General features: G+C 39.0%; 1 protein-coding gene across 2 annotated transcripts in view; it reads left to right on the forward strand.

Annotated features, from left to right (window-relative positions):
- Positions 1–13,524, forward strand: part of TAF3 (TATA-box binding protein associated factor 3) — a 177,726-nt gene that overhangs the window by 121,050 nt on the left and 43,152 nt on the right. The window contains exon 3 of one of the 2 annotated variants that reach the window (XM_070391664.1): positions 7,244–9,072. In XM_070391664.1, the coding sequence (XP_070247765.1) occupies positions 7,244–9,072 (1,829 nt within the window). The remainder of the gene's footprint in view (positions 1–7,243; positions 9,073–13,524) is intronic. The other variant, XM_070391672.1, reaches the window with a different exon arrangement.

A 13,524-nucleotide genomic window follows, 5' to 3' on the forward strand; every position in this document is an offset into this window, starting at 1 on the left:
TAAGGGTCTAATTACTGTTACATTATAGACAGGATGATTTAAAATATATTTTACGAGGGAACGTAGATGGGATTTTTAAAAATTTAGCCTCATTTGGAACTCAAAGATTAAATGTTGAAATGGATTAAGATTGTTTTTATATTGTTCCCAGTCCTGTCTTTTCCAGGCACCCAGTGTCTGCCCATCTTCCAACTGCCCTAGACCTTCCCTCCTCACAGCAGCTTTCCACCTGAGTATTACCCTCCTGGCAGTACCCTGTGTTCCAGACCCTTTTAATCCTTAGCATTCCTTCAAATTACAAATTATGTTTCATTTTCTTAGAGTTTCCTTTCTCAAAAAGTAAGAAAGTGTCATTCAGTTTTTAGCTTTATGGCCTTAAATATATTTTGGTGGCAGACTTTTAAAGATCTCTATCCAAGACATAAATCAAGTGGTCAGAATGCCAAGCGTTGTTGCATGTAGCCAGTGAGATATTTAGGAGCAGAAATAGCTCCATCATGCCCTTTGGGACATCTCACATGCATGGTCAACTGCATGTAGAGATGGCCCTAATAGTGAAGATCTTCAGCTCTTAGAAGTAGGAGATCAGATGTCAATACTTACAGTTATAGATGGAGAAAACTTAAGTCTGGAGGAGTAGTGTGCTGTGCTAGGTTGCATCATCGCACTGGTAGCAGAACTTAAATGTAGTTTCAGTCCAGCTCCCTTTCTAGTTGACATTGTGATTTCTGTCTTACATGTCCCTGGATATGGCCACATGTGTACCTTGTACCTGTCCCTGCCACAGCACTTAAACTGATAGCCACAACATGTGGTAAATTCTTAAGGATAGTAAATCATGTCTCATTTGACTTTATTTTCCTAGGATCTAACATAGTGCTTGCCACAGTGGTATTCAGAAGACACTCAGTGGGTGGGTGGGTGGGTGGGTGGGTGGATGGATAGACAGATGGACGGGTGAATGAGTGAGGAGTGAATAAATGAGCATTAGTAGTATTGATTCACTTTAAAGAATTGGTTATAGTAACTATATCTAATAATCCAGACAAGTGCAGTGGTATTTTTGAACAAAATATATATTTTAATGTTTTTTAAATTGATTTTAGAGAGAGAAGAAGGGAGATAGAAACATCAATGAGAGAGAGACATCGGTTGGCTGCCTCCTGCACACACCCCACTGGGGATCGAGCCCACAACCCGGGCATGTGCCCTGAATTGAACTATGACCTCCTGAGCCACACCAGCTGGGCACAAAATATATATTTTAAATGAATCCTTTCATACTTGTTAATAAAAGAGGACTCTGTTATAAAAACAGTGGGATGCATAAACTAACAGGAAAATAGGAAAATTTGTCATCATTTGCTAGAAATTAATTTCTGCACATGTATTTCAAAAAAAAATCAGAAGAAACTTTATTTTAAATACACTTAATTTTGAATGAAATATAGGCAGATAGCATTTTATTGTCCCAATATTTAAGGTTTAAAAACACAAGTATATTTGCTGCTTAATTTAAGATCATGCCACTGAATTTTAAAGTTGCACTCATCTGTGCAGTTAATGAGATAAAAAGCTTTCATGCCATATGCAAGCAATTTCTTTTTTCCCCCTAATGTCCATGAGCTTTTTAGATTATAGTGTTTCTTTAAAGGCACTTACTATTCTAGTTAAAAAGATATTTTGTTCTAAGTCAATATTTACAGTAGCTTAAAATGAACCCCTAAAACCTTTTGGTGTGTTCAGACCTTATTGCCTTGTTTTGTTTTTGTTCGGGAACTTTGGCGAAGAAGCATGTTTTTCTCATTACTCCTTTGGGGATATAGCTGTGTGAATATTTATTTGTGTCATTAATGAAGGAAAATTAGAATGGGCTTTGTAGTGTCTCCCCCTCCCATCAACATCTATGAAGTTTTTAAAAGATGTACATTAATATGGATCCATTTTATTTCTTATATGTAATTTTAAAAGAATTGTTCTGCAGTCACACACTAAATGAAAATGTTAATTTGGTGAACCTGGGTGTAGGGTGTTCATGAGTTCTTGTAGTATTCTTTCTTACACCTTTTTCTATATGCTTGAAATTATGTGAAATTAAAAAGTTAACAAATAATTTTATGATCAAATATTGACTTGGAATCATGGATTGTTTACTTTAGAGATCATCTCTGTCTTCCCTCTCTTTCTTAAGTTATTCTACCTGTGATAAATTTGTGCTCAGTCATTTCTGTTATTGCACATATTTTCCCCTTTTTGACAATTGAGAAAACGTACTAGATATGCAAAACCATTTGGCAAAGTGAAGTTATTTATTTAAAAAAAAGAATGAAGTTACTTCTTAATGTAGCAGCATTTTTCTTTTATTGAATTATAACATTCATATTTTAGTTAATTTATATGACAAATAAATTTGTTGATGGTGGACATGAACCTCTACGAGGAAGCAGGAAGTTAACTTTTTTTTTTTTTACAGTAGGGGTTCCTACACTGCTTTAAGGTTCTTTGTATGTTTTTGTTTGGTGGTAGAGTCTTCTTTTTCCTCCTAGAAATAAAGAAGTTACATCATAATTTATGATATTTTTTTATTTTTATTTTTTGGTGAATGACAGTGCTAATAATCACTTATAGCAAATAGAATGTCAAAAGTCTTATCATTGTTAACTTTGGCCAAATTTTAACACAAGCAGAAAAGGGAACACTTTTTGTAAATAATTTCTTACTATACCTTTAGCAGCATGAACATTAACCCTTATCAAGCTTTCCTTACTACAATGTCTGTTATCCTACAAAGTCTCCCAGCAGCTCCAGACTGTTCATCACAGGGAGAGTTATTGGGACAGATGGCTAAGGTGATAGCCTCTCCACCTGCAGATGCTAATTCTGGACTTGCACTCTTTTATTCGGTTTGCAAGAGATTGGAGTTAGGAGAGGGTATTTTTGTTTGTTTTGTTTTTTAGTCTTTTCAAAAAAGGATTCTAAGGTTATGTTTATTTTACAATGTATATCTCTATTATTGACCAGTATTATTTAATAGTTTGAATAGTTGTTGAACTCTACTAATCAGTTTTCACTGTACTTTCAAGGTATATGATGCTAATGTGCTCATCTTCTAGATCAATGAAGTAAAGCACTAAGAAGTTGAGACACTTGTTTAAAATCTCACAACTAGTAGTTTTCCTTGAACTTATTTTCCCTCCAACATTTGTTTATGGCATAAATACAGAGTAGTATTTTCCTTCCAGTTTCCAAATATTGAAATAGTAGAAAATGAGTTAGTTCTGTGGAAATAAACACCTTTAAAATACTCATATAAGAATGTCACATTTCTGACTTTGGAACACAGCTTTTATTCTAATATCTATATTTGTGTTAAATTAGAAAGAGCTTATGACCCATACTTTCTTTTTTGGTAATTTTTAAAAATGGTCTTTATTATGAAAGTATTACAGATGTCCTCTCTGGGTTTTTGTTGTTGTTTTTCCCATTGACCCCCAACTCATATTTTCCTTCTTTTTTTTTTTTTCTGATTTGAGAGAAAGATATCAGTTTGTTGTTCCACTTATTTATGCATTCATTGGTTGATTTCTTATATCTTCCCTGACTGGGGATTAAGCTACAACCCTGGCACACCAACCAACCAAGCCACCTTTATGTAATAATGTATCAAGATTGCCGAAACCGGTTTGGCTCAGTGGATAGAGCGTCGGCCTGTGGACTGAAAGGTCCCAGGTTCGATTCCGGTCAAGGGCATGTACCTGGGTTGCGGGCACATCCCCAGTGGGAGATGTGCAGGAGGCGGCTGATCGATGTTTCTCTCTCATCGATGTTTCTAACTCTCTATCTCTCTCCCTTCCTCTCTGTAAAAAATCAATAAAATATATAAAAAAATAAATAAATAATGTATCAAGATCAAATATCTTGTAATATTAAACTTATGTTAACCAAATTTTGTGCTATTTTATGGTAAAACTCTTTTGAGTATAGGAGAATGTTAAAACTTTTAGGATATTTTACAGATTATTGGTAAATGGTGCTTATAATACACGTTAACACAAAGAATGCTTTACTATCCTAGTTAAAAAGAATAGTAAACTGTTATCAAACTGAAACTAACCTTCAAGTTGGGGTTTGGGTGACCATAAAGGATAAATCATTCAATAGTCATCGTATGTTTATCTTATTTCAAACTTAGAACATAGAATTAAAATTATTCATGTAATGAAAAGCCAGAAAGGCATTTGTATAATCACCAATTAAGTCTGTTTTTGAGCAGAGTTGTATTCATTTGTTGAAATTTTGTGTTATTTTAAAAATTAAAATATATTCACTCGAATGGAAAACTTTCATACCAAGAGAATGAATTAGTAAGCATAGTATAATTTTACAACAGTGAAAATGAATAACTACAGCTACCTGCATCAACATGGGTGAATCTTAGAAACATATGTTGGGTGAAAAAAAGCTAAAGAACATTGTAGTATGATACCACTTATAAAGAGTTCAAAAAGAAGCAAACTAGATACAAATATGTAAAGGAACAAGGGAATGATGAATATAAAAATCTCGTCAGTAGTTATTTGGGGGTGAGAGTGGAAAGAGCAAAGGATGAATCAGAAACCAAAAGAGTTCCAATGACATTGCTACTGTTCTGTTTACAAAGTTAGGTGGCAACGTCACAGGTATTCATTCATTATGCTGTATGCCTTCCATGTACATTGCTTCTACTGTCTGGTATGTATCAGATAATTTCTAATTCAGAAATTTGTTGTAAATATCTCCACACTTTTCCTGTTCTTATTAAAGTTTAAGGCTTTCTCTTCCAGCACAATTATTTTTTCATCCTGATGAATTTTGATGCTATAATTGAAGCTTTCTTATAAAATCTTTAAACATAAAAGTAATTGTAAATTAAACTAACCAAAATAAGAAACATTTGTATATTAAGAATTCCTAAAATCAGCACTGGTAGTAGTTTAGCTTTACAATTCATTTATATTCTTCTAACCATGTAAAGATTATAGATGCATATAAGTTAGCAGCAGGGACTTGAAGTAAACAAAAAATGAAAATAAACAATAAAAATAATAGAAACAGACTAACCCCTCCTGGCTGGCAGAGATCCACTTTGAATCAAGCTTTATGTTTTTGTTTCAGCTTTCTTTTTTCATTTAAATGACAACCACCACCATTCTTTTTTCTGAGGTATGTTAACTCCAAATTCCAAGTGAACCAATCTGTTTTCTGAAGTATTTGCAGGAAAGTGGTACAGTTTTTCCTAGCCCAGACTACATACCTCCTTCAGTTCTAATGCCCATCTGGTGGTCATCTTGCCAGTTTCAATTTGAAAGAATCTTACACTAGTAAAATAATACACTGTGTAGAAAACTCAGATTTTCAAGTTGTCCTACCTATAAAACAAACCTTCCATCTGGTAGACCTAGTACTGTCTTACTAGTAGTTCCAGGAGTTCCCTTTCAAGGGACTGATTCTATTAGAGCAGTTTCCTTTTGCTTTCCCAGGCATCCACCAGGGAGATCTTTATCCAGATTAGCCTCCAGAGTGAAAAGAACAAGGTGCACTCTAACATATTCTAAAGGTCTGCTATGCTGCCTATTGAAACCTTCCTCCTTCTTCCTTCTCTGTTTATTTTCTGTTTTTGTTAAGGACTGCATTTCTCACTCAACAGGGCTCAAACCTTGAAATTGTGTTTGAATTCTTCCTACACTCTTACACCTAATCATTTATCAGATTCTATTCATTCCATATTAAAAATATCATCTGCTTCTGCTTCCTACTCATTACCACTATTTTATATCAGACCCTTATTGTCACTTACCTGCATCATTTCAGTAACCCCTAACTTATCACTTCTCCATTACTATCTGTTACTTCCCATCCATCATATATGTTCCTGCCAAAATAATTTTTGCGAACAGGTACCCTGGTTATTTTTCTCCCTTATCTGAAAATCTTCACTAAGTCCAAACTACCAGTAGAATAAAGATTATTTCGTTTTTCTGGAATTCAAAACTTCTGGGATCTAGATACAACCTTAGTAAACTTACTTTCTACTATTCATCTTGCACCCTTCTTTCCAGACAAATTATTCCCACACACTTCCTAGGTTCACTTCCATCTGTTTGTCATCTGTTCTGTACTTCATCATTCCCAATAGCCAGAAATCCGAAATGCTGCATAATTAATTAGTTGAGTCTTCCCCAAACCTTTGACATTTCTTCTTTGAACTACTGTAGCACTTCATTTTCTTATGGTACTACTCACTTCTATGTGCTGTACACATACACTGTGTCCCCCTGCTAAACTACAAGTTCTCTTAGGTTATGATTTATTTTTTACTTATTCCAGTAGCTCTTTCAGACTTTATCATGTATTATGCGTGGTATATGCTTAGTTAATAGGTATAGAAAGAAAAAATCTGATCTAACAGCAGCCCAGTCAAGTAGTCAGGGCAAGTAACATTAGCCCCTTTTGAAAGGTCAGGAAACAGGCTCAAAGAGGTTAAGAGATTGCCTAAGGCCTGTTGCTCTGTAGTGCCAGACCACCAGCTGATACACCATTTTTCTGATTCCACAGCCAATATGTATTTCACTGTACCACACTGCCTCTCAAGGTGGCTAGCATCAAGCAAGCAAAATAGAAGACATAAATAGTATATGAATTCTGTCCAAGTTGGAGGATTGCATTTTCAAAATCCAAGAATTAAACTCTGTTATAAAAGTCCTAAAAAATGTATGCATTTTTATCATTTATGAGGATAGTAGTCATATAATAACCACTATCTTGATTTTTAGAAGTGTTTATGTATGTTTGTTTTTGTGTGCATGTGTATGTATGTTTGTGTGTATGTGTACGTGTACATGTACACAAGAGGAAGAGGAAAAGTGAGAAAAAGCATTTACTCAGGTTAGGAAAGAATTAATAAAAGGGAGCAGATGACAAACAGGAAATACTTAGCAAACACCAGAGTCCAAAAGTAGGGCCAAACGACTTGAAAAGAAAACAACTCTATCTGCTGTCACTGATTTCCACTCTTCAAAGAATGACGGCATGCAAGTTTGGAAGATCCTTGAAAACGCCATCACTTTACTCTCTAAACAGTCAAAAATTTTTCTTCAAATCATGTTTATTTTTGCCTAGAAATCATTACTTTTATTTGTTACAGGTTTTTGGGTGTTTTTTTAAATATTCCAATAACACTTTTTTTTTTCTCTTCCTTTACCAGAAGAAGAAGAAGAGCAGGTGCCCACTGATGGGGGAACATCAGCAGAAGCCATGCAAGTTCCCTTGGAAGAAGACGATGAACTGGAGGAGGAGGAAATTATTAATGATGAGAATTTCTTGGGTAAGAGACCGTTAGATAGCCCTGAAGTTGAAGAACTGCCTGCCATGAAGCGACCACGACTAATAAGCGCTAAAGGAGACACCCTGGATGTAGTATTATTGGAAGCTCGAGAACCACTCAGCTCAATCAATACCCAAAAAATTCCACCGATGCTTTCTCCAGTCCATGTACAGGACAGTGCAGATCTCGCTCCTCCATCGCCAGAGCCACCAATGTTAGCTCCAGTTGCAAAATCACAAATGCCAACCACAAAACCCTTAGAAACAAAGTCATATACACCCAAAACAAAGACTAAAACTACTTCTCCAGGACAGAAGACTAAATCACCTAAAATGACTCAGTCACCAGCAATGGTTGGAAGTCCTATTAGGTCACCAAAAACTGTACCCAAAGAAAAGAAATCTCCTGGACGTTCTAAGAGCCCCAAAAGCCCCAAGAGTCCCAAGGTTATAACCAATATTCCCCAAGCACCAGTCAGACCTGAAACACCAAATAGGACTCCTTCAGCTACAATATGTGAAAAAATTTGTAAAGAGACCCTTCAGGTAAAACAAATACAAACACCCCCTGAGGCTGGGAAGCTGAACAATGAGAATCTGCTAAGAAAAGCTGTTGTGATCGACAAAACGATTGATGACTCTATTGATGCTGTGATTGCACGAGCTTGTGCTGAAAGAGAGCCAGATCCTTTTGAGTTTTCTTCTGGATCAGAATCAGAAGGAGACATTTTTACCAGCCCTAAGCGAATTTCAAGTTCAGAATGTACAACTCCAAAAGCTTCCACTTCCTTGAATAATTTCACTAAGTTAGGGTCCACTCCTCTGCCTCTTTCAGGTGGAACATCAAGTTCTGATAATTCCTGGACAATGGATGCCTCCATCGATGAGGTTGTACGGAAAGCAAAAATGGGAACAGCTTCCAATGTGCCCCCCAGCTTTCCTTACCTCTCCTCTCCCTCAGTCTCTCCTCCCACACCCGAACCTCTGCACAAGCTGTATGAGGAGAAAACCAAATTGCCTTCTTCAGTGGACATCAAAAAGAAGTTGAAAAAGGAACTGAGAACGAAAATGAAAAAGAAAGAGAAGCAGAGAGATAGGGAACGGGAAAGAGACAAAAGCAAGGACAAGAGTAAAGAGAAGGATAAAGTTAAAGACAAAGAGAAAGAAAAGGAGGCAAATAAGGAAGCCAAGTATCCATGGAAGGAATTCCTGAAAGATGAAGAGTCAGATCCATATAAGTTTAAAATAAAAGAATTTGAAGAGGTTGATTCCAAAGTGAGATTGAAAGATGGACTTGTGAGAAAGGAGAAAGAAAAGCATAAAGATAAGAAGAAAGATAGAGAAAAGGGCAAAAAAGATAAAGATAAGCGAGACAAAGACAAAGTTAAAGATAAAGGTCGTGAAGAGAAAGTGAAAGTGGCACCAGCCCCCCTGGTACTGCCACCCAAGGACATGGCTCTGCCCTTGTTCAGCCCCACGGGGGCCATGAGGATCCCAGCCATGCTGCCCTCTTTGTCACCCATGCTTCCTGAAAAATTGTTTGAAGAAAAAGAGAAGCCTAAGGAGAAAGAAAGAAAAAGGGACAAAAAGGAGAAGAAGAAAAAGAAAGAGAAAGAGAAGGAAAAGGAGAAGAAAGAGAAGGAAAGGGAAAAAGAGAAGCGAGAGAGAGAGAAGAGAGAAAAAGAAAAGGAGAAACACAAGCATGAAAAAGTAAGCTGTTTCTCATTTTCAGCACTATCTGAACAAAGTCATATTGAAAAATACAGGTAAACAAAGTCAGCCATTTTATCTGTAATTTGGATGCAAATCACCCATAACTTAACTGGAAATATGTTTGTAATGGGGTTACAAAATTTATGTTTAATTTTAAAACCCAGAAACTTGTAATCAAGCTCCCTGTGCACTGAAAAGTGTTAAAAATTCATAGCCTAAAAGGACTCTAATTACAGAGTATAAACTCTATTAACTGTACTATTCTCTGTCCGTTTTTAAGAGAAATCTGTAATCTTAAACTGTGAATAATATTTTTGTAATTATCAAGGCTACTACATACTATTTTGTACCCAAATATTAGGTACCAAAAAAAAAAACAACAACCCAGCATTCGTTTTTCTAAGAGCATGAGAAACTATGGCTCTATTTTAAGAGGATAGCAAGGCCCGAGGAGTCCTTTCTTACTAATTTTCTTTTTCATGAGCCATTTTTGTAAGTATTTAAGGTTATGGCTGCCCACTACTTTCTGTAAAATCTATTATCCTTCTATTTTCTGCTTTAATAAGATTAGGGCATGTTTCTTAGTATCAAGGCTATCTAGCAGCCTGGATGGTGGGCAGAAAATAATTCCAAATACTTTATGATGTAAGTAAAGCAGGCTTTCATAGAGTATAGCCAAATAAACATATACAACCTGTAGTTTTGTAGAAACTAGGACCTCAATTCTTTGGGCTCAGAATATGACCTTTAATGGCTTTGATTTTCAGCCCATGGTTGTTTGGATTATAGTAGTTGGTTGATTTGAAAAAAAATTTTTTTAACTTTCTTAAAAAGTATTCAGGTATTCATGGTACCAGATCCTTGGAGATCTTTTCCCTGCCTTCTAGAAGCAATCCTTCTTGAGGTTGACTACAAAATAATACACAGTGGTTTTTTTCTACATAATAAAATATGATGTATTTGACCTACAGCGGATCTATTACTAACACTTTTGCAATATTTTAAATTTCAAACTTAACTAGGAAAATTAGTTTAGCTAACATGAAGTGGGAACTCTCACATTTTTCTGCCTAACTTTATTCTTTCTCTAATAAATAGCCCTTGGCTATTATCTATCTACACTAATAAAAGAGAAACATGGTAATTGGCGTACGACCGCTACCCTTCCCATTGGCTAATCAGCGTATCCTTATGCAAATTAACTGTCAGCCAAGATGGCGGCCGGCAGCCAGGCACTGAAGTGAGCAGGGAGGCTTGCTTCCTCCAGGAACTGCAGACTCCAACGTTCCCCGACTCTCAACTGCAACTCTAAGCAACTATTACTATGTTGCAAATAAGAAGCTAAACAAAACCGGCTTTTAGCCAGCCAGACTGCACCATTGTATCCATGTTTTCAGCAGCGAGGCCTCAGAGCTAAAGCTGGCCCAGAATAAAAAAAAAGAAAAAGAAAACAAGGAGCGGTTGGGAGCTTTTAGTCAACTGCCAGCGGGAAAACAGCCCTCAGCCCCTCAGCCAGCCTGGCCAGGCACCCCAGTGGGGACCCCCACCCTGATCCAGGACACCCTTCAGGGCAAACCAGCCGGCCCCTACCCGTGCACCAGGCCTCTATTCTATATAGTAAAAGGGTAATATGCCTCCCGGCACCGGCATCAGCAGAGCAGCGAGGCTCCCGGCACTGGGATCAGCGTGACAGGGGGCAGCGCCCAAACCCCCTGATCAGCCCTGCTCTGTGCCTGATAGGGGGGAGCTCCCCAATCCCTCGATTGCCCTGTGGCTCTGTGTGTGACAGGGTGCAGTGCACCAACCTCCTGATCGGCCCTGCTCTGTGTGTGACAGGGTAGAACCATAACCTCTCCATCGGCCCTGCCCTGAGTGTGACAGTGGCGGTGCCCCAACCCCCTGATCGGCCCTGCTCTGTGGGTGATAGAGGGTGGCGCCCCAACCCCCCTCCACGGGCCTTGCTCTGTGTGTGACAGGGTAGAGCCATAACCTCCCCATTGGCCCTGCCCTGAGTGTGACAGGGTGCAACGCCCCAACCCCCTGATCCGCCCTGCTCTGTGTGTGACAGGGGGCGGTGCCCCAACCCCCTGATTGGCCCTGCTCTGTGAGTGACAGGGGGCAGCGCCCCAACCCCCTGATCGGCCTTGCTCTGTGCGTGACGGGGGTGGCACCGCAACCTCCCCATCGACCCTACCTTGAGTATAACAGGGGGCGGTGCCCCAACCCCCCAATCAGTCTACCCTGAGCGTGACTGAGGGTGGCATTGCAACCTCCCGATCCGCCCTGCTCTGTGCATGACGGGGTGGCGCCCCAACTCCCCAGTCGGCCCTGTTCTGAGCCTGACCAGGGGCTGCACTTAGGGATTGGGCCTGCCCTCTGCCACCCGGGAGCAGGCCTAAGCCAGCAGGTCGTTATCTCCCGAGGGGTCCCAGACTGTGAGAGGGCACAGGCCGGGCTGGGGGACCCCCCCCCCCCCCCGAGTGCACAAATTTTTGTGCACCGGGCCTCTAGTATATATATAAAAGGCTAATGACTGTCCGACCGGTAGCTATGATGCACAATGACCACCAGGGGGCAGACGCTCAACACAGGAGCTGCCGAGCTACAGTGACTTGGCAGCGGTGGTTCTTGAGTGACACACCCTGGAACCAGTGAGGAGGGAGCCCGATTCCGGGGTGCATCACCATAAAACCGCCCTCTCACAATCCAGGACCCCTCAGGGGATGTCAGAGAGACAGTTTCGGCCCGATCCCCGCAAGCCAGGCCAAGGGACCCCACCTCCCGGAGGGACCTCGAAGGGCATCACTCCACAGATGCCCTTCAAGCTACAGCACCACCCCAGGTGCAGCTGGCCAGCGGTGGGGAGGGGAGGTACCCTGGGAGGTTGACTCCAGGGCCCATCTTGCCCAGTCCCTCCCCGCCGGCCACTTTCTAATTAATTTTCTTTCAATGTGCACGAATCTGTGCACCGGGGCACTAGTAAAATATAAAGAAATAGAATGGACATTTTGATAATAATTGAACATTGCCAAATTAACAAAGCACAGAAATTCAACTTTAATTTCCATTTTAAAAATCATTTTATCATGTTATTTTATGTAGTACCTGGCACTTCCACATACCTCTTTTCTTCTAACACACCTCTGACATAGGTTCAGCAGGTATTGCTATAAAACATTTACCAATGAGAAGCTGAGAGAGTGACTTGCCCAAGAGCCAGGTTATGTACCAGGTACATGCAGATATACCTTACCTTTCCAAATATTTACTAGTGGAGATCTTGCCTGGCAGCAATTAGTCACTTACCATCATATACCTAGTAACTTGGCACCTGAACCCCCAGCAAATCAAATAGGATACTGTTGCTTTCCTTGCCATCTTAACTTTGGAAAGTCAATGGAGTTGTTTCAATGGCCATCACCATCTTAACTTTGAAAAGTCAGTGGAGTTGTTTCAACACAATTTGAGTACAGCCCATCAGATTAGGTTTGTAGCAGTAGTCTGTGCCTTTCCTCAGCATCTGCCTGACTTTAGAAAGGGAAAGTCCCTCAGACAGCCTTGGTTGGAGGCAAAGGCTCAGGTACGAGTTGCACAGATTTCACCTAACAGAAGCCTACAAATCCTTTTGTCAGTTTTGATGGATATGGATCAGATAAGTGCCAAATATAAGAAATTATAAAGTCAGCTATCTTATGGTCTTTAAAAATAATAAACAGTATTGTCTCTAGAGTTAAACCTGAATTGAAATTCTGACTTTTTAGCTGTGTGAAATTAGGCAAGTTGCTTTTGTGAGGATTAAATGAAATAACATCTGAGATGTGCTTAGTGCTCTGTTTGGCACATAAGTGCTCAGTAAATGGGACATGAAAGTAATAGTGGTGGTGAGTGTTGTTATTCCATTCTGAATCAATCACAGAAAGGTAGAAATATAGAGTTTGCCACTCATTGGACTGTATGAGCTAACTTAAGCATGATAGAGTGAATCAGCTATGGTTATAATATTTATTCTGCTTTCTAGGCATGTTTTTTTTTTTAAATTTTAGCTCGTTATGCAGATAGTAAAGGATAAAAGCTATTATAGCCCACGGAAATGCCATTGACAACGAGTAGAAATTGAGATATTAACTTAAACATTGACTTCTTTTTGAACTTCACTTAATTCCCCTACAAGTCATATTAGTTAATACAACTCAAGCCATATGACTTAATGAAAGTAGACCTGAAATTGGGTTACATATAGTCTAAGAAATCTCTTATATATCCATAAAAGAAAGACAGCAAAGGTAAATAAAAATGAAGGATATCTAAGCTGCCCCAGGAAATGTCTTCTGTCAAAAGAATGAGGGACAATAATCTCATTTCTTCCTTCTCATCCCAACCAACTCACAGAAGCAACTCTCACATTGACCCAGAGCCGCAAGCAAGAGCATTGTTTTAATAAAGAAAATG

The sequence above is a fragment of the Myotis yumanensis genome, unplaced genomic scaffold (genome assembly GCF_028538775.1).
Source record: "Myotis yumanensis isolate MYYU_CA2020_CCGP unplaced genomic scaffold, mMyoYum1.0.hap1 SCAF_1, whole genome shotgun sequence".
NCBI classification, from domain to species: Eukaryota; Metazoa; Chordata; class Mammalia; order Chiroptera; family Vespertilionidae; genus Myotis; species Myotis yumanensis.